The following is a 20,977-nucleotide window of genomic DNA, read 5'->3' as shown; positions in this document are numbered from 1 at the left end:
TCGCAACCGCTCAACTGCCGGATTTTCCTTTTTAAATTATTATTTTATTATATATGTATATATTATGAATCACTGGCGATAATGAGCTATTTATATTCATAAGATTGCAACACCTACATACATATGTATGTACATATTCTCCTACCTATTTATGTACATATAATACTATGCTATGCTATTTTAAAAAGGTACAGTATTGGCAACTTTTTTACATACGTCTTTTACGTTTCATTTACGATTACTATTAAAGAAAAATTTTGCCTCTTATTCGATCGTTATCATGCTTTGCCATATTGATCATTTTGGTCATCAATATAAGTAAAGATATCATCCGCCATTACGATGGTGAAAAAATATCGTATAATGCTGCGTACGGACTAAACCAACGACGATTTTGGGCCAAATTTTTTAACCAACAGGATACAAAACATCGAAATAAAAATTAAATTTAAAAATTGAAATTAAATTATCAAAATTAAGCTAAAGAGTGAGATTGAGCTAAAATTAGATCATCATTGATGTTTTGAATTACGACGATACGCATTTACAACCAGAGAAATATTATAATTTCTCTGCTTACGAGCGAAAAATAATCTTGTTTTTATTTCTTAAAATATAACTTTTTCATTTTCACACTATATCTTATAAAATTTGCACTATAAGCTCTCATTATCTCACATACATATATATTATTTCTAAAGAGCGGATCAACTTTGCGCCGTTCATTGTTCATTGTTTGCCGTGCATTGTTCATTATTATGATGAACCTTTTTTTTATGCTCTCTATCTTAAAATAGCTAGAAAATAGACCCAAAACGCCCTGTTTCCTGGAAAAAGCACGCTTCCGGTACTACCTCTGATTATTTCACTTCACTCGTACGTTATATAATTAATGTTATTTAACGTGATTTTTCCTAGAAAACAAATAATTTTCTTTTTAAAATATTCTATTGAAGTGCAAGCTATCTTCCATTATATTCAATTACATGGGTGAAACTAATTCATATATATGTAAATACATTTTTGAAAATGATTCAACCATGAATGGTCGTATTGCAGTCTAACGATCTATTAATGTAGAAATGGAGAAATAAGATAAAGTATTTTGACTTAATTTAGATTTTTACCGTGTACTTATTGGAAAACTAAATATAAACAAAAATCTTTCATAAAAACGTTTTTTTGGCCAAATTGACACACTGAAGAAACAAGTCATATATCTGTCAAAAAAAAAAAAATATCGACTTACTTTTGCTCCTGCGCTGCTGTTCAGGATATGAAGCCGAGATAGGCGTCATATCTTTATCTGGCAACTCTTCCTTGATGACCTTGTTCTCCATGTCTGAAAAGACACAAATTTTTATTTTATTTTTCATATGTATATACCAGGAAGGCCTAGCAGATAAACCCTAATGCGCCTTCCTGGCCAATTACAAAAATCGATATACATATAGGAATGATTTTTAAACGAGCCGAGCCGTATGTGTGGTTGGCCAAACTGCTAGGGATAAAGTGTGTGTGGTATGCATGGGAGAGACCGGATGCGTGTTGCTATGGTCACTTGTTGGAGAACAAGCCCGACGACATGGTTATAATAAATAGTTCTGAATGAATCTGCGCTTTTCACTTGGAATCCTTCACATCCGGATCCTATATACATATGTACGTAAAATTTTTAGAATAATTTTAATGAAACATCATAGAGACATCTGATAATATTTGGTAAACTTACATTTTCTGAGCTTTTAACATTATATATAAATCATCAAATTTCGAGATGAAAAACTCGAAATTTGTAAGACATTAATGAATAAATTTGCAGCATTTTTATACGAATCAGCGAAAATCGAGATTATTTTACATAGATATTAACCAGGAAGGCTTGACAGGAAGACTCCAATGATAACAAACAATGCAGCATATTTATTACATAACTAACAATTAATTAATTATTTAATCCATTGAGACATCTATGTATTTTTAGATTTGTACATAATTTTTACAAATTGTACATACAATAAATACAGAAGATTTGTGACGGCAGGTAGGATGATTTTTTTGCCAATTTTGAGGAACCGTTTCAACAATGATCAGATAAAATTGGCAAACTTTGATAAGAAACGACGACTTACGACTTGGATATTTGTGACGACGACGACGAGTCACAAATATCCAAGTCTAACCAACCAATAATCACTTGGTGCTAAACATATACGCTACCACTGAGCCATAATGCTGGCTAGAAGCTAAAGAACACGAAATTAACAGTTAAATAATTAATTAATTAATTATTTCATGAATCAATAAAATTAAATACTTAATTATTTCATGAATTAATAAAATAAAATTATTAATTAATTAATTATTTCATGAATTAATAAAATAAAATGAGTAATTAATTAATTATTTCATAAATTAATAAAATTAAATAATTACTTAATTAATTAAATGAGTAAATGTTGCCATTTCTTTGGAACCGTTTCAATGAAAATCAGATAAATTGGCAAACTCTGACAGTCACAAACCAAGGTCTGGCCAGCGCAACCAGTGGGACTCGAACCCGTGACCACTATATTCGAAAGTATGTATATATGCTAACTACTAGTTCACGCTGCCGGTAAGATACATATAAATTTAGGATTTAATATGTGAAAAGGACACGTGGTATAGACCAATGAGACTCGAATAGCGTCTTGCGCAACGTACCAAATTAAGAGGGCTGTACACCCGAAACCTTAATTTTGTTACTGTTCCTTTCTTCGATATATATATTGAGTGTATGTATATATTGAGTGAATGCGACAATATATATCAATATATATATTGAGTTTATGCGACAGTTTCGCTTCGACCAGATAAAACGTATTTTAAATTGACAAAATCGAGGTTTCGTATTCTCCTATTTTCTCCTCCAAAAATGGACCAATTTATAAAAAAATTTCATCATCTGTATGAGAGAGATACTTTCTGTGCATCTATCGGCGTATTTTTTTAAAAATCGACCGTTAAATGAGCACGCTGGACTCGTTTCGTGGGTGCAAAAAAGAGGCGATTTTATAGATGTTTGGCGGCTCCTAGCTCCTATAAAAAATAATTAATCAAAAAAATAAAACGATAGATGCACCCCAATGGTGGATATCCATAGCATATTAAAAAATAATTTCTCTAGAGCCATAATTGAGGAAGGGAGAAGTATAGTACGTTTGTATGGACAAGGCGCTGCTGTCCAGCCCTCTTAAGTGCGACAGTCCTCTCAAATATTATATTTATATAACTTCTCAATTGTGCTTTTAGGGTGACAACAATTTCAAAAACTTCCCACAAACAAACAACCAGCATCGTGGACTAGTGGTTAGCATATAATGTTTTCTAGCGGAGTGGTCGCAGTTCGATTCCCACTAGCAGCTGTTAGCCTGACCTTGGTTTGTGACTATAATTAATAATTTCTCTAGTGCCATAATTGAGGAAGGGAGAAGTATAGTACGTTTGTATGGACAAGGCGCTGCTGTCCAGCCCTCTTAAGCACACACTTGGCCCAAGCATGCAAACTTAATCATTCATACATACATGCACTCTTCAGATTTGAAAACCTAAATATATATATTAATATGTAAGTTGTGTTTTATAATTGTCGCCAAAACCGATAGGGAGGCAGATTTATAAGCAGGCCAGAACCATCAAAGCTGAATTAGGGCGACGGGAAAACGAGATAAGGGGGAGAGGGGGGGAGGGGGGGAGGGGGGGAGGGAGTGGTAGGTGGCTCTGGCGACATCTGCTATACAGTTTTTCTGCACTAATTACCCGGCTATTAGCCCTTATGGCCCTGTGCCATGCCAGCCCTGACCCGACCGTGACGCACATAGCAAATTAGACCCTTCAAAAATTCGAACGATTTCGAATAAAAATAATAAACCAAAAAAACAAAAAAAAAATCGTCTCAACATTAATTTGTATACGCGTGTACGTATGTGTTTATATACGTACGTATACATCGAGGTGATTATTTTAACTGTTATAGAACAGATACGGTCGCGGTTTGTTTCGCATTGTAAAAATAAAACACGTGGCTTTTGTTACCAGCTGGAGTAGTGAGCGACGTGTATTGTCAACCCTCGACTGTATGTTGTATTTATATTTACATAGTATTGACGGATCGTAATGTGTTAATGTCCGAACTTGGCAATTACGGGACTGTTACAAGAGTTGTAACGAAAAGCGCGTACTAGAGCTTTTCGCAACAACTTCGCTCATGGAAGTTTTACTTCTACCGTGCGTGGCCTCTCTCTCTCTCTCTCTCACACACAACTCGTTATATTATATTCAACGTCATATTTAGTTATTCATTACATCAAATTGTGTACTGAATAGGGATTGTAATACCGGAATACCGGTTTACCGGTAAATCGCCTATTTAAAACTATTTTTAGAGTGAATAAGTACGTATACAGGAATATTATTGCATAAAGTTACATTAAAAATCGATGCAAATGACATATTATGAATTAGGTTGTCTAGAATTTGTTTATTTTCAGTATTAAATGTGGCAATTTCAAATTGGGTATTACCGGAAACTATTTTATCGCTAATTAAGTACATACATATGTATATGTACAGGCATATTATTGCATAACATTACTTTAAAAATCGATGCAAATGGCATATTATGTATTAGGTTGTCTAGAATTTGTTTATTTTCAGTATTAAATGTGGCAATTTCAAATTCAGAAAAATTGATAAGTTGATTTCTGATAAATTCACTGGCAACACAGATCAACCACATCAAAATAAATGCGATCAGACGGTTGTTTTAATTATGATCTAAACTTCCAAATGGTCCAAAGTTCAAATAAATACATAAATATTGTTGCGTAGGGGTGGGTGGAGGATCCAAGTAAAAGGCCAACAATCGTTTCACAGCATTTATTGATGATTCAGGAGTTACACGCACTGTCACTGCTCCGTCCAGAATGAATTATATCGCCTACGTACCGCCTTATAAAGGGTAGATCTCTCAGGACGCATAATCTGTTTACCTGTTGTATAGTCACGTATTCGGATATGTATTTCCAAGAGATTGGGTCTTCCCATACCGATTCTGAGAAATAACTAATAACGGTCATTGTTTAGCCTAAATGCACTTAGAGTCCAGATATAATCTTTGGAAGTAAGTGCATGCATTTAGTTAACCGATAACAGATATCCGTTGGTCTAAGTACAATTCGCTCAATCCACGGCGTACGTAACAATATGATGGGTTGAAAATAAAAAAAAATAATTTTTTTTATCATTACAAATTCACTTTAATATATTTTTATCTCATTATTCACCTGATATTTAATTATAATTATTTACGAATCAATCTATCTAGGTGAACGTTTTTGGGAAAATTTATCACATACAGTGATGTAATCCACGAATTTCTTTTCATTTACCGGTAAATACCGGTATACCGGCAGTAGAACAAATCATCTACCGTTTACCAGTTTATGAAAGTCGACGGTAAATTGCAATCCTTAGTGTATTAACTTCAACTTTAATAGACAAATGGATTGATCGATTGATACATACATATGTACATACTGTATATTTAAAAAAAAAATACCCCTGAAGTGGGGCATCTGGCAAACCACACTGCAGCCGAAAAGAGGGGCCCGTGACGGGTCGCAGGCCGCCAAATTCAAACACATGGCCACTGCATTTCGGCCCTAGCGAAAAAAAAAAAATAAAACACCCGAACCAACCACGCGATTCTAAACACAAAGTATATCTATATATAATATTGTGCGCGAATTAATACGACCGTTTAAATATTTACGATACGGAAAGGCCACACGGGAGGGTGCGTGACGTCACACTAATGGACTCACACCGCAGACGTCACACCGGTACATAACATAATATGCACTCGCTATAATATTGACGTGATTCTACAGCATTGACTGACACACATCGTTCAATCTTGATAGTCTACATTGGATTACAATTGGAGGCCGTCGTAATGACACGTGTAATCTAGCGCAAAATTGAAGTACTATAGTGTGTAACGCGACGGCATTTAGTATATCCCTACGTTTTGTGGCTATTTCATCTGATATTGTATTTTAAACAAAAGCTTCATCAGTTAGCGGGAAAGCTCATCGTCACTGAATTTAGCTACGACAGAAAAACATCGATCTATTTCGAAGAACTGTTTCAATGAAAATCAGAAAAATCGGCAAACTCTGATAAGAAACGATCGACCGGGAGTCACAAATTCAGATCGAAGAGACCCCCGAATGCACTTAGTGGCGGTAACGGCACTCGGTCACTTTCCGCTAGAGTTCTCAGAACTGACAGCGCGATAGCGTGGGACTGAGAGCTTTGGACCTTGGAATTGTATATCCGGGTACGTGCCTTAACAATACGGAAGTAACCGGACGTCGATATATGCCTGTTAGTATGTGTCTATGTACACTATTGTAGCATATGCTAAAAGGAGCCGCCGTTATAATTGGTTTTCGAGGACTATCTCCTGGCTTAAGTGCTGTCAGCTAACAATGGAGACCCCCGAATGGACTTAGTGGTCGGTATCGGCACCCAGCCACTTCTTGCTAGAGTTCTCAGAACTGACAGCGCGAAAGCGTGGGACTGCATATCTAATACGTGACTATAACAATCGGTAAACAAACGCGTCGAGGAAGATGCAGTGAGCGACCTGCCTTTTATAAGCAGGTACTTAGGCCATATCAAGGCATTCTGGACGGAGCACGGGCAGTGCGTGGATCTCCTGAATCACCCAATAAATGCTGTGAAGCGACTTTGGCCTTTTATTTGGATCCTCCACCCACCCCTTCGCAACAATATTTTATTGGTTTATGACCTGTTCTTCGTCCATTACTAAATCTCAAAGAAGCCGCTAAGTGCTGTACCTTTTTGTTGTTGTTCAAAGAAATATACGCCTATTACCTAAGAGAGTTTAAATATACCCATTTATTTTGATATTTCATAGAAATTTGAAATTCATCATTCATTGTTAGTTTTGAGAAAAAAACATTAATTTTAAAGAAAACCTTAAAAAGCCGGCTGATCGAGCCAAAAAAGCCGGTTTTTTGGCTTGGAAGCCCTAGAGCAGTCCAAGATCAGAACAATCGCCCTAATTAGCATCAGCTCGGTAACCAGAGATAATAGCAATACATATGTATATAAATACATACACTACCTTCTGGCTAACGTCACATCGGCAACGAACTATGCATCCTGATTTACAAGAACGTCTGGTCAATATTTCCGGTTTGGCAGCCGGAATTGTTTGCATTGCAAAACCGATGATCTGTTCGGTGAATTTCCTACACTACATACATACGTACGTGCATACAAATATTATCCATACATATTACGTATACACATACATACATACATATACTAACTACATACATAGTGGTAGAGAGTATCAAATTTGGATAGGACGAAATTAATTGGTTTCGGATATGCGAAAGGGGGAATGCGCGAGTTCCCACGACTCTGTTTGGTTTAATTCCGTGCAAAAACACCGATATTGCGCTGAAAATGTTTCAAACGCTACGCTGAAACTTTGCACACTGCTGAAAAACCATACCTACTTTTATTTCGCTACGTGTTTTACTATCCATTTATTTTATTTATTTCACGGAAAGCTCGACGTGGGTATGAATAATACGCGGGCAAATAATCAACAACAAATAATAATGAACGAACGTTTCGAAACAAAATGTAAATAGCGTCGACTAGAGAGAGCTATTCTTGGTCTATTTTTAATACGAAAAAAATTAAACCTGTGAATTATTTCAACCCCCTCCGGTTCCCATCATCAAATACATTTTTGAAGTATATATTTCTTCAGCGAAAACGAATCATGAAATGGCTTCATATTGCTACTACCGACCCGACCCTTTTTCAATTCTGGAGGCCATGCTTAAGTTTCACTCTCACCGTGCGTGAATTCTCTCATATTTTTAAATACAGCTTTTATTTTTATTATATAATCAATAGAATAATTTTTTGGCACAACCCGATTTCTTTTTTAAATAAACTTACATTTTTACATACACACATACGTATACTTTTAATACACTAGTTGTTTTACCCAGCTTAGCTCAGTATTTGTAATATAAACAGCTTAAACATGGCGAATCTAATAGTAAATATTCATTTGTTTTTTTATTAAATTTATTTGAATCGAAAAAAAATATATTCAACCAATCGAATCGTCATAGAAACTGACTTGTTTTTGATTTCTAACCAACTATAGTTACAAACTAACAAAGTCTCTTTCGAAATTATATATTAGATGTATTATATATTATACCAGAATCCGGCGGCTCTCCCGGCGCCCCCCGATCCCATGTCGTCATGGAAATTTTGACTTGTTTTCGATGTTCCCAAAAATTTTCCAACCAACAATATTTACTTATCATACATACAGAGTCTCTTTAGAAATTATATATTATATGTAGATATATACCAGGAAGGCGTAACAGGTAAACCCCAATGCGCCTTCCCGGCCAATTACAAACATCGATATACGATTTTTAGAATAATTTTAGCAAAGACATCTATGGATAAATTTTGAAATATTTTTGATAAATTTACATTTTCGAAGCGTTTCTTATATATAAATCTTCAAGTTCGAGATGAAAAACAAATCTGCGAGAAATGGTTTTAAGGTTGCCAATTTGTTGGAACCGTTGAAATTTATTGAAACCCATGACGCTGAATAACTTAAGGTTTGCAAGAGAGATTGGATATGAAATGCCATTTACAGGAACCTTTTCAATGAAAATCAGAGAAATTGGCAAACACTGATCAATTACCTGGCGTCACAAACTAAGGTCTGGCCAACAGCAATCAGTGGGACTCAAACCTGTGACCACTATGTTTGAAAGCATATGTGCTGAAATGATGAAAATAATAACACGAAGCGATTTTTTTAATCCTCTGTGCATCAGTGGACGAACAAAACGGTACAAATCAAACAATTTTACGAATTATACATAAAAAACGGGACAGTCACGGCCAAAACGGGTCGTATGGTCACCTTAAATAAAGTCTTACATATACATACCGACAGTATGTATTATAACCAGCAGCGTGGTCTAGTGGTGAATGTTGAATTATTTCGTACTTGATGTTACGAGTTCGATTCCCGCTAAGTCTCACTGTTGGCCAGACCTTGGTTTGTCGAAGTCGATCGTTTCTTATCAGAATTTGCCAATTTTTCTGATTTTCATTGAAATGATTCCTGTAAAATTGGCGTTTCCTTCCCAATTTTCTGTTGCGAACCTTTAGTTATTGTTATATCTTAGGTTTCGCCATATTGCTCACCATAGATGTCTCTGTGGTTGTTTATCGAATATAAAATTCGTATTGTTACATAAAAGTTATTCGTCGTTATTTATCGTATTAATACGATGTTTGTAATATCTGACCATAGATGTCAGATATTGTTCAGATTTACATGTATCTATGTAAAAATTATGTGGACCAGGAAGGCGCATTTGGGGTTTACCTGTTAAGAGGGCTGGACACCAGCGCCTTGTCCATACAAACGTATTATACTTCTTCCTTCCTCAGTTATTGCACTAGAGAAATTATTTTTTAATATGCTATGGATATCCACCATTGGGTTGCATCTATTGTTTTATTTTTTTGATAAGTTATTTTTTATAGGAGCTAGGAGCCGCCAAACATCAATAATATCGCCTCTTTTTTACACCCACGAAAAGAGTCCAGCGTGCTTATTTAACGGTCGATTTAAAAAAAAATACGCGCATAGTTGCACAGAAAATATCTTTCTCATAACGATGATGAAATTTTTTTAAAAATTGGTTCAGTTTCGGAGGAGAAAATAGGAGAATACGAAACCTCGATTTTGTCAATTTAAAATACGTTTTATCTGATCGAAGCGCAACTGTCGCATTCACTCAATATATATATTGATATATATTGTCGCATTCACTCAATATATATATCGAAGAAAGGAACGGCAACAAAATTAAGGTTTCGGGTGTACAGCCCTCTTAAGCCTTCCTGGTATATTTGTATATATGTATGTAAAAAATAAAATATGAAAATATGAAAAATACCTACATATGTATCTACAAATATCCCAAATGAACCATCAAAGACATATCCATCATCCGCAAAAAAGTGACCATCTTGCTACATAGCCAGCAGTTTGGCTTAGTGGTAGCGTATATATTTAGCACCACTGAGGTCAAAGGTTCGAGTCCTCGCCATCTGCTGGTTAGATTTGGGGGTTTTGTGACTCCAAATCGATCGTTTCTATATCAGAGTTTGTCAATTTTATCTGATCATTGCTGAAACGATTCCTGAAAATTGGTATTAGATCTATTCCTGATGTCACATAATCTGCGTGTGTATAATTTGTGATAATTATGCACAGTAATCTAAAATCTATAGATATCTCTATAGACGTCTCTATAATTTCGTATTTATTATATGTATAAAAATTGTACACAAAAAAAAAATCTAAAAATAATCCATAGATGTCTCTATGATTATTATTTCTGATTAATTGTTATATGCTATATATTCTGATTGTATATGTATTACTGTATTTCTGATTTCTGATTGTTTATGTATTTCGTTAACGTACACCCGTCGCATTGGAGCAAATCTGTAATGACGAGTGTATATTGATTTGTAACAATAAAATAAATAAATAAATATGTATGTATATTGATACATATTTTTAAAACGTTAATCAACCGATTATTTTTTTTGACACTCTCTTGCCTATATCTGATCGTTATTGTCGTAAAACGTGTCTGATGTGATAATGGACGTCGGATGGGGAGGGTGAAGGGGTGCCGAATTTCTCACACTGTTCGAATACTGAGTTTGGGCAGGGGTGGGAAACCGACCAAATGACGACCCGGCAAAGGAAAGGGACGCCGGGGGGGAGGAGAGGGGAAGGAGTATGGAGTAGAGAGGGGGGATGAGTGGGTTAGGTAGATAGGTAGGTCTGGAGCGGGACTCTTCGAAATTTGAACGGCGGCGGTGCCGGGCACGAAGTTTGGGAAACCGTGGGAAAGCCGTCAGGTGGGACGCGTTTAACGGGAGACTCGAATGTTATGAAAAATCTATACTTGAGTTGTACGCGTACACACAAGTACAAACTCATATCGCACTTTTTTATTCGGAGACTCGTTTCTGAAAGGTCTTATGTGTCGCGAATTTCAAAAAAAAAAAGGAAGCTTTCGATTGAAAAACGACCTCACGTATGAACAAAATGGGTGAGAAGTACAATGAACAATTTAGTGAAATTAACAAGAGCTGATCGAAATAAGTACTGGAATAGTACGCTGTATGCATTGTTATGTACATACCTCGATCATCAATGTAGTTCCCACAATAATCAAATTCACTTTCTCACATTCATATACGTGAGTAACAAGTCCGTTAAAATTCCTGTAAAGGGATAGTCAGATAAGACAGGAGTACCGGACTTTGCCCAATCCAAAAGATAAAAATCATTTACATATATAGATCACGATTCGATCACATAAGTTAGTCATCACCATCGAGACTTCGGAGTGGTAGTCATTAATATCGACCTCGCAAGTGACAGTCAGCACAGCAGCAGAACAAAGTGAACCAAATTTCTACGTGAAACTCAATAGTGAAACTAAGTTCTACGTATCTCATCTTAAATTCATAATCGTTCTATAATTAAATCTGTAGTTTTTGAATATATCTAACAATAACATAAAAACGTTTTTATGATAATAAAGAAATCTTGGTTTGTTAACCAAGTAATTTAAAAAACTAAAAGGTTAGTATTTAAAAAAGTTTTTTTTACCAGGGTTTTTATTTCAAAATTTTTAGTTTACTAGTTATATAACCGGAGTAGAACTTTTAAATCAGCTGATAACTAATAACTAAAAATAAAACTATCACTGTTTGATCTGTGTACATATATTAAGCCTGTATTGGTTAGAAAGTTTGTTTTGATTTGAGGTTATGGGTTAAACGTCATTCTGTCGGATTCACTGAACAGTGTTGCCACCCTGCATAAAGGCCGGTGTGGCAACACCCAAGACCGTTGGCTCAGCAAGCCTCCATAAAACTATAAATATTTATATATTAGAGATAACGAGAACCTATAAAGCAAATTTTATAAAATATAGAGTGAAAAAAAAAAGTTATAGTCGTTTAAATAATTAAAATTTGACAGCGAGATGGCAGGGCGAAAAGTAATGAAACTACCGATGTGAATGATGAATGTGACAGATAAACGTAACAGTGTAATACGATGCAGTATTTTCAAACGTGTCCAGTACGATATTTTTTCACCATCGTAATTGCGAATGATACCTTAACTTATATTGATGACCACAATGAGCAATATGGCAAAGTATGAAAACGATCGGATAAGAGATAAGGGATATAAAAAATGACCGCTTACACAAAAACCATGTGAAACGTAAAAATATATAAACTGCGTTTTGGAACATGAAAGCATGTATGTATGTACATATGAACAAACAATGTCGGAACAAGTAGGAAAGCTTTCCATTCAAACCCAAATAAAAATTTCCAGCAAAATAGACTAGTGGTTTAGCATATAACCAGCAGCATGGACTAGTGGTGAGCATGTCTTGCTATAGTCAGTGTGGTTGTACGTTCGAGTCACACTGGTTGTTGCTGGCCAGACCTTGGTTTGTAACCAGGTTGGTCGTTTCTTATCAGAGTTTGCAAATTTTTCTGATTTTTATTGAAACGATTCCTGCAAAATTTGCTTTCCCTCTCCATTTCTCTCGCGAAATCTTGAGTTATTGTGTTATATCTCAGGTTTCGCCAGTTTTCTCTCCATATATGTACGTCTCTGTGGATATTTATTGTATATAAATTCGTATTGTTACATGAAAATGTTATTGATCGTTTGATTGCAATGTCTGACCATAGATTTTTGTAATAATTATGTATTAAATATATCTAATTTCTTGAGTCTTAATCTTTTTAGCACACTCGTCGCTTTGGAGCAATCTGTTAGGCGAGTGTGCATGATTAATTGATGTAATAATAAATATAATGCTTTGAACAAAGTGGTCACGGGTTCAAATCCCACTGGTTTCTGCTGGCCAACCCTTGGATTCGTTACTCCAGGTCGATCGTTTCCTATCAGAGTTTGCCAATTTATCTGATTTTCATTGAAACGGTTTCAACAAATTGGCAACCTTACCCATTTTCACGCAAATCTCGAGTTTTCATCAATCTTGGATTTCGATGAATTGTATAAAATGCTGTAAATTTACAAATTTAACCATAAATGTCTCTATGGCTATTAATTGATATGTATTTACTTCGTATAATAATAGTTGTATCAAATGTACAATGTTTCTGGCCAGGAAAGTGCATTTGGGTTACCTGTTACCTTCCTGGTATAAATAAAATAAGATAGAGAGATCCAAGGAAGCAACGATGAAAAGTATACGGTGATCGGGAAAAAAACCGAAAATTAAGGTTTCGTTTTCGGGAAGTGTCGATTTTTCGTGTACATAATTTTCAATGTTTGCAATTTTCGCTATCCGAAATTTTCATCTTTGGTTTTATCACTATAAACAACCATATTTCACTCATGAAAATTGGTATCTAAAGGCGATCTATTTTTAAGGACGAATGAATCGCTAGGCAAACTTAAAGAAGTTGGGAAAATATTAAAATTAAAGTTTGCTTTTATTGAAATTACTTCAGAATAAGTATAATAGTTCTTATACAAGATCCAACTCATATGCTGGCGGCAAAATAGTTCGTTTGGATTGAATCTATATACGTCTAAAAGTAATTCGAGTTTAATAACTACGTAAGTATGTAAGCATGTAAGCATGAATCAAATTGAATGGCTGGCAACCAAGTAAAAAAATATCGAATGTAATCAACCACGACATTATCTATGTATTTGAAGAATATAAGAAGGTTACAAAACAAAATTCGAAAATTAAACATACATACACGTTCACGCATACCGGATATGAGAGCATTTTCGAGCGCAAATGTACTTCCGGTTGTCGGATATTGTTCGAATTTTTTTTCAAGTCAAAATATAGAGTCCGAATTTTTGTATGATAAAAAAACTTCATTCATTGTTACTTCGTACATAGATAAAATAAAAAATATACATAGAGTGAAAAAAGAAAAAGTAATAGGCGTTTGAAAAATTAAAATATGACATAGCGAGAGGGTGGCGAAAAGGGAAAAACGATCGGAATAGTGTGGATAAATCCGGCAATGTGGACAATAGACGTCGCCGAGAAAGATAATGCAGTATTTTCAAACGAGTCTATTACGATTATTTTTCTCCATCGTAATGGTGATTTACACATATATTGATGACCAAACCGAGCAAAATGGCAAAGTTTGAAAACGATCGGATAAGAAACTAAATTTCGTCACACGAAATCTTTCGTAAAAATCGAAAGCGACATAAAAATTTATAAAAGCGAAAATTTTCAGTTTCAATTTGACTTGGTATTTATTTATTTTATTTTTTTTACATGTATACCAGGAAGTCCTTACAGGTAACCTCAACGCGTGTAAAAAAAATATTGCAACATTTTTTTTATTATTTTACAAGTCGCTGAATTACGAGACACTGAAAAACTCGCAAATACAAGAGACATCTATGAATTTTACATAAATTTTATTGTACATTAATCAATCTCAAATAGTGGTGACATAGTATGTAGGAAGGATATTTAGCCAATTTTACCGGGAACCGTTTCAACAATGAAATCAGAGAAAATTGGCAAACTCTGATTGGAAACGATTGACCTGGAGTCACAAACAACCAGGTCTGACTAGCAGCACTACAGATATACTCAGAAAAAATCTTTTTCAATCTAGGTCAGCTCATGGGATCGAACCCGGCGCCTCTCGACGCTAAGCAGAAGCTTAACGACCGAGCTATGCTGCTAGCTAATTATTAGATACGTTCAAAATTTGAAAAAACTTGATATATACATATGTACATAATACAAAACCTCAAACGTACAAAACTATACGCGAAGGTTCATATGAATCAAATACAGTCATATAAATCTACGAAATATCTATGTATGTACATGCACATGAACGATTAGCATCGGCGAAGGAAAAGGACGTCGCGTGCGGGTGTCACTTGCATGGGTGAGATAATAATTAACGGTCATTAGCGGCCATAAGCCTAATCCGGCAGCGGAGAGTTATGCCCGGTTCAAAATCCACTTTTTAGACGCGCTAATCGCGCCAAACCTATTTTACAAATCCAATGAATACATTTCCATCGACATATGTACATATGTAATTACTCATGATATGTACAACAGTACATATATACATATTTATATATGTATATGATATGCAATTGATGATTTTTTTTTGTATTTTTGCGGTTGGCAGCGCGAAAGGTCTCAAAAGCGGCGCTTTCCGACCACGACAGGTTGCGGCGTATAGTGGTGGGGGAACATGTGCGCCAACCTGCTTAATTTGATAAAAAAAATACACGTGCGACACGACACACAGGTGGCGCCACCTTATTGCCGCGGGAAATGTTCGCCCAATTCCGGAAAAAGGAACATTTACCCACACTTATATGCGTGTGTATATAAAAGAGATCGTCAATTGCAACGATCCTGAAAGACTCTATGGTAATTTAAAGAAATAAAAAACGGTCTTAAAGAAGTATTTTGAAAACACGGTGAGTAAAGGTCTATTTATACATGTCCGTAAAACAGTTTTACATAGGCTTTCTTTTTGAAAAAAAAAGGTGCTGAAACTCAATTCTTGTCTAGTTTTTTATTAGAAAAAAATATTTTCAAATTATGTATATTATATAAAATACTACTTCCCGTTTCAAGTGATGGTTGGAGCTCAACCAACGTCTCTTCAACGCCGTGTCGTCATAAACCAACTGGTAACATGGTTACCAACGAAAACATTTCCTTGACTACACAATGGCGCTTCAAACTTTCGCGTCGGTAAAATTACGAATTACGAATATTATTATTAGAGGTTTTTTTCACAGTAAGCTTCCCGGACATGCATACGACAAATCCTGAAAATTCCATCGTAATCAGTTGAGTGGTTTAGGAGCCTATACGAGACAAACAAACATTCAATTTTATATATAGATATTCGTTTGAAGCATAAAAAATGCCGAGAAAAAAGGTATCGGAACGCCGTTCCACCGCGTTACTTGGGAAAAAAGTCCTGGTTTCACATTATTTAAAACTGTAAAGTATTATTACGCGTGTGTGAGAGTGAAGCCACCTTGAGTTTAAAGAAATTAAGTGGTGGGGAATTGTGAAGGGTAGGGATTTGAGGTGAGAGCGGGTTAGGGGTAGGGCATCCGAGCCCGGGATCCCGGGAATTCCGAACTTTTTAGCACCGGGATTATGGTTCTGGTAGATTTTAAGATAGTATGCCTTTGTCTTTGTCTATTCTTCGAAGACTATCTTCTTTATCGTAAATATACATTACACCAAAGTATGAAACGCTGTATATTCGGCATAATGAAGAAAGACAAGAACCGAAATACGTGAGTGAGAAGAATAATATGGGTAGTGGATATAGTGGATAGAGATTGAAATGAAAATGGGCTTGCCACATGGCTAGAAGAATGGAAACTTGAACACTGATCGCCAAAATGCTACACAAAGAAGTATGGAACACTGTATACTCGGTATAACGAGGAAAGACAGGAAGCGGAATACGTGGGTGAGAAGTATGACAAGGGTAGTGGACATAGTAGATAGAGTAAAGAGATTGAAATGGCAATGGGCGGGCCACGTGGCTAGAAGAATGGACGAAAGGCGGACAAAATAAGTGCTCGAATGGTACCCGAGAGAATGCAAAAGGGTAAGAGGAAGATCGCAGGAAGTGGATGAAAGTTGCGCAAAACAGAGACGAGAAGAAGCGTGTTTGAAGCGTGACTATAACAATAGGTAAACAAACGCGTCGAGGAAGATGCAGTGAGCGATCTGCCCTTTATAAGCAGGTACTTAGGCCATATGAAGGGATTCTGGGCGGAGCACTGGCAGTGCGTGGATCTCCTTGATCACCCAATGAATGCTGTGAAGCGACTTTGGCCTTTTATTTGGATCCTTCGCCCACCCTTACGCAACAATATGATCGGAGCAAACATATCAATCGAGGAATTCACCATGTACCTACACAGTGTTAGTATATGTATATGAATGAGACAGACCTGCGCAAATACTCGCGCCAAAGAAAAAGTCGAAAGTAAAAGTATGCAAAAACGAATACAGCGCTCCGTTTCGAAAAATAATTGTAGTCACATAAAATGTGTACCTATGCTTGGAAAATTCGGTTTTTACGCGCGCCGATCCCGTTTCATAAAAACGTTGACGACACCTGGCGCACCACGGACATGCGGCCGTAAAAGATTCACCACACCTGTCGCCCAAGAGACGTCTAATGTTGCGACACTCATCAAACTTTTCCCCGACGAAATCTCCCATTGAAAGTGAGAAAAGGAGAAAGACTTAAAATTTGCGAACTTAAAATCCGTGCGATATTTTACCATATAGTTATACCCCGGGGTATACCTATATGGTAATCGGGGTACCATACATATAGTTGGTACCCCGACATTTTCACGCGGACATAGAAGAACATTTATAGCAAGAACCTAAGGGCCGGGCCGCACCGTGCAACTTTGTCGGCCGACTATTTGCGCGACACGAAAAAATGTATGGAAATGTGTGCGACAAACAAGCATGTCCCATCTACCTGCATGCATTGATCTGGTCGTACTCAACCAAGTCGCTCGCAAGTCGCACGGTGCGGCCCGGCCCTAATGCGCCATAACGGTCTTCATAAGAAAACAATAAAAAAATAGAAAATAAAAAACAGAAGAATAAAAAGAAATAAAAAAAATTCGGATGTGACCAACCCATGACTTTATCTATGTGTTTGATAAATAAAAGAAGATCATAAAACAAAATTCGATATTGAACCATACAGACACATTCACACATACCGGCAGCATTATGAAATAATAATAGCTATGACAGCATTTTCGATACAAATTGAGCGCAAATGTATGGAAACTTGCACAAGACAAAAGTTCTACTTCCAGCTGTCGGATTTTGTTCAAATTTTTTTCATTACTTAAAATCACTATCAGCATTATACACAATAAATATCAAGAAAATAAAAATAATTTAAAAGGTCAAAATAAAATAAAAAGAAACAGCAGAAGAAAACTAGTACATAATAATCATCGACATGTGGGATTGCAAAAATGAAATGGGATGACTTTAAAATGGGGTTTTAGAATAAAAGGTTCGTAAAATATGATAAAATTGAGCCAGAATCTAACAGTCCAACTGTTAGATACGCGTTTAAAATTTGGCCGTAACACGTATGTACGTTTGTACATATATCAAAATTATAATATAAACATTTTGACATTCATTATAAAACCTATCAGTGAAATAAAAATATATATGAGAGATAATGAGAACCTATAATGAAAATTTTATAAAATATAGTGTGAAAAAGAAAAAGTTTAAAAAAATAGGCGTTTAAACAATTAAAATTTGACGAAACGAGAGGGGGGCGAAAAGGTATACATATATGTATGTAAGTCTAATTACCACGTCGAGATGGTCAAATTGTCTAAGACGTCAAGACGGTTAAATTGTCCAAAATGTCAAGATGGTCAAATTGTTGTATTTTTAAAGGACTACAATTATTTTTCACCATCGTACTGGCGGATTTGATTTGAATATATATTGTTGACCAAACCGCTCTAAATGGCAAAGTTTCAAAACGATCGGAAGAATGTAGGATATCAAATCCAAATGTTGTCAGACGAACGAGCGAAGGCAAGCTAAGAAGAGGCTTGTAATAAAAAAAAAACAGAATACATAGTACGGAATGTCTTACATCCACAACCAGCACCAATATATAAAACCAGCCGTGAATACAAAACATCTTCGCGAAAATTCCACTCATACATCACATTCAATTATGAAAATAACGATGAGCGCAGGCTACCAGATACATGTGTAGGTAAAAATAATCTCCGATAACCAACGCTCATTGAGATGGAAAACATCACATTCGGGCACGACAGCAACGATTTAATTATAAAGTCGGATAGCTCTTGGAATAGAAGCCATCCGATAAAGCACTGTGCGGGCAGGAGATCCAACCATCAAATGATGTTGGTCTACAACGAACACGACTATTATAGAAATAAAGTCCCATCTGTTCAAGCACCGACGGGCATATCGTATAACCATATAGAAGCTGGAGAACAGAATGAATCAATGATAAATTTCTCCGAAGTTCAAGGGAATTATACCCAAGCATGTAAAGCTATCCAACATGCAATAAATATTATTCATTAACACTTTCCCCGTACAGCTGTATTTGCCTGTTAAGTAATTCAACTGGATCGCGAGCTATTATGAAAGACTACAACTCATGACTACTGATGCTTAATCCTACTTTACCCCATTTCAAGCTCCTTAAACTTAATCAAGTACCGTATTAAACAACTTGGAAGAGATGGGATCTCTTTCCCAGACTTCTGTTCCTATGTTAAACTTTTCTGTATCACAAAAAAAAACAGCTGTGGCCTTCCTATATATGTATTGCAGCTAACAACCCCATATAGAGTTCCGGCACATATTGTGTTTGTAGGGTATTAAATACTGCATTTTGGATACTACATACATATGTATATATATAATACATAGCATATGTACATATTATAATGTCCAAAATTCACCACGTATAATATGCTCACAAACACACGTCTGGTATTCCTCAAGGATTATGTGTAGGTACATATTATATTGTGTATATATTCATGTAGATGTACGAGATCAGGGGAAGACGTGAGCTCTTTTCAGCAACATATTCACCGTGGGAAAAGACCGGATGTCCGGTGAATATGCTTATCAATTCTGGAAACGAGAACACGATCAATCCGCATAAACGGAACCTCGAAACACGCCACTAATCCACCACACCTCCCACACCCCCGCCTCTACATATTACACAACATCATACGTTCCATCTCGTTAAAAAATTACCAAGGCCAACGTATTCTAGATACGGGGTGGATTCACGTTACATACGTGCACCTTAGTTTAGGATTTCTCGCAGAAATGAAAATAACCAAGTTTCCATTTTTTTTTACAAAGATTTGTTTGTCACGGTACGTATGCACGTATATTTTTTATGTCATTTTTTGTCGATATTATGACATTATATGGTGTCGGACACCACGTGTTTCCGAACATTTTCGCTGATGGAAAATACATTGGGGTTGAAATGCACATGCGGCCGCTAAACAGGGATGAATTCGAATATAACGCGGATGAATGTGTATTCCATAACCATATCGGGGTTGAAAAAATATGCCACGTAGAAAAATCCACCCTCTCACTTTTATATCTGCATGCATATGTATGTATGTATGTATGTAAATATGCATATATGATGTTATAAAATTCCATTTTATTAATTTGGCCTTTGCTTATCACCTTTGTATGCATCATGAAGTCCTATATGTATGTATATTGTAAGATCGTCTGCTCGATACTTTTTGAATTATTTTTTTCACATTAATTTGATCACTTTATTATACCGGTATATCATTCCCCAAACCAAGAATGTATTTTACAAAGAATAAAAAACTGACGGCCAAAAATATCAGACAGACATTTGAAGGAACGGACAAACAGACAAACTAGTGAACGTAATAACAAATGGACAGATGGAAAGATAGATTTTATTAATGGTCAAAATTAAAATGAGACCATAGTAACTTTATGGGTTGATCTAATGCATCACGATGATTTGATTTTATTTTAAAATAAAATAAAATCAAATCAAGATACAGTACCTACTAGGGTTTCTGATTTCGCGGAATTTTTCAATTCCCGGAACGGAGCTCGTGATCATTCCTAACATTCCCGGG

The 20,977-nt window shown here is 35.8% G+C and overlaps 2 protein-coding genes across 2 annotated transcripts in view; both read right to left on the bottom strand.

Moving 5' to 3' along the window:
* The window catches only part of vih (ubiquitin conjugating enzyme vih), a 347,513-nt gene that overhangs the window by 112,959 nt on the left and 213,577 nt on the right, over positions 1–20,977 (bottom strand). The window lies entirely within an intron of this gene.
* Positions 1–20,977, bottom strand: part of LOC143909231 (protein CBFA2T1-like) — a 144,164-nt gene that overhangs the window by 97,789 nt on the left and 25,398 nt on the right. The window contains exon 2 of the mRNA XM_077427137.1: positions 1,250–1,342. Coding sequence (XP_077283263.1) covers positions 1,250–1,340 — 91 coding nt within the window. The 5' untranslated portion in view covers positions 1,341–1,342. The remainder of the gene's footprint in view (positions 1–1,249; positions 1,343–20,977) is intronic.

The sequence above is a fragment of the Arctopsyche grandis genome, chromosome 3 (genome assembly GCF_051622035.1).
Source record: "Arctopsyche grandis isolate Sample6627 chromosome 3, ASM5162203v2, whole genome shotgun sequence".
NCBI lineage: Eukaryota > Metazoa > Arthropoda > Insecta > Trichoptera > Hydropsychidae > Arctopsyche > Arctopsyche grandis.
This window is presented reverse-complemented; position numbering and strand designations above follow the sequence as displayed.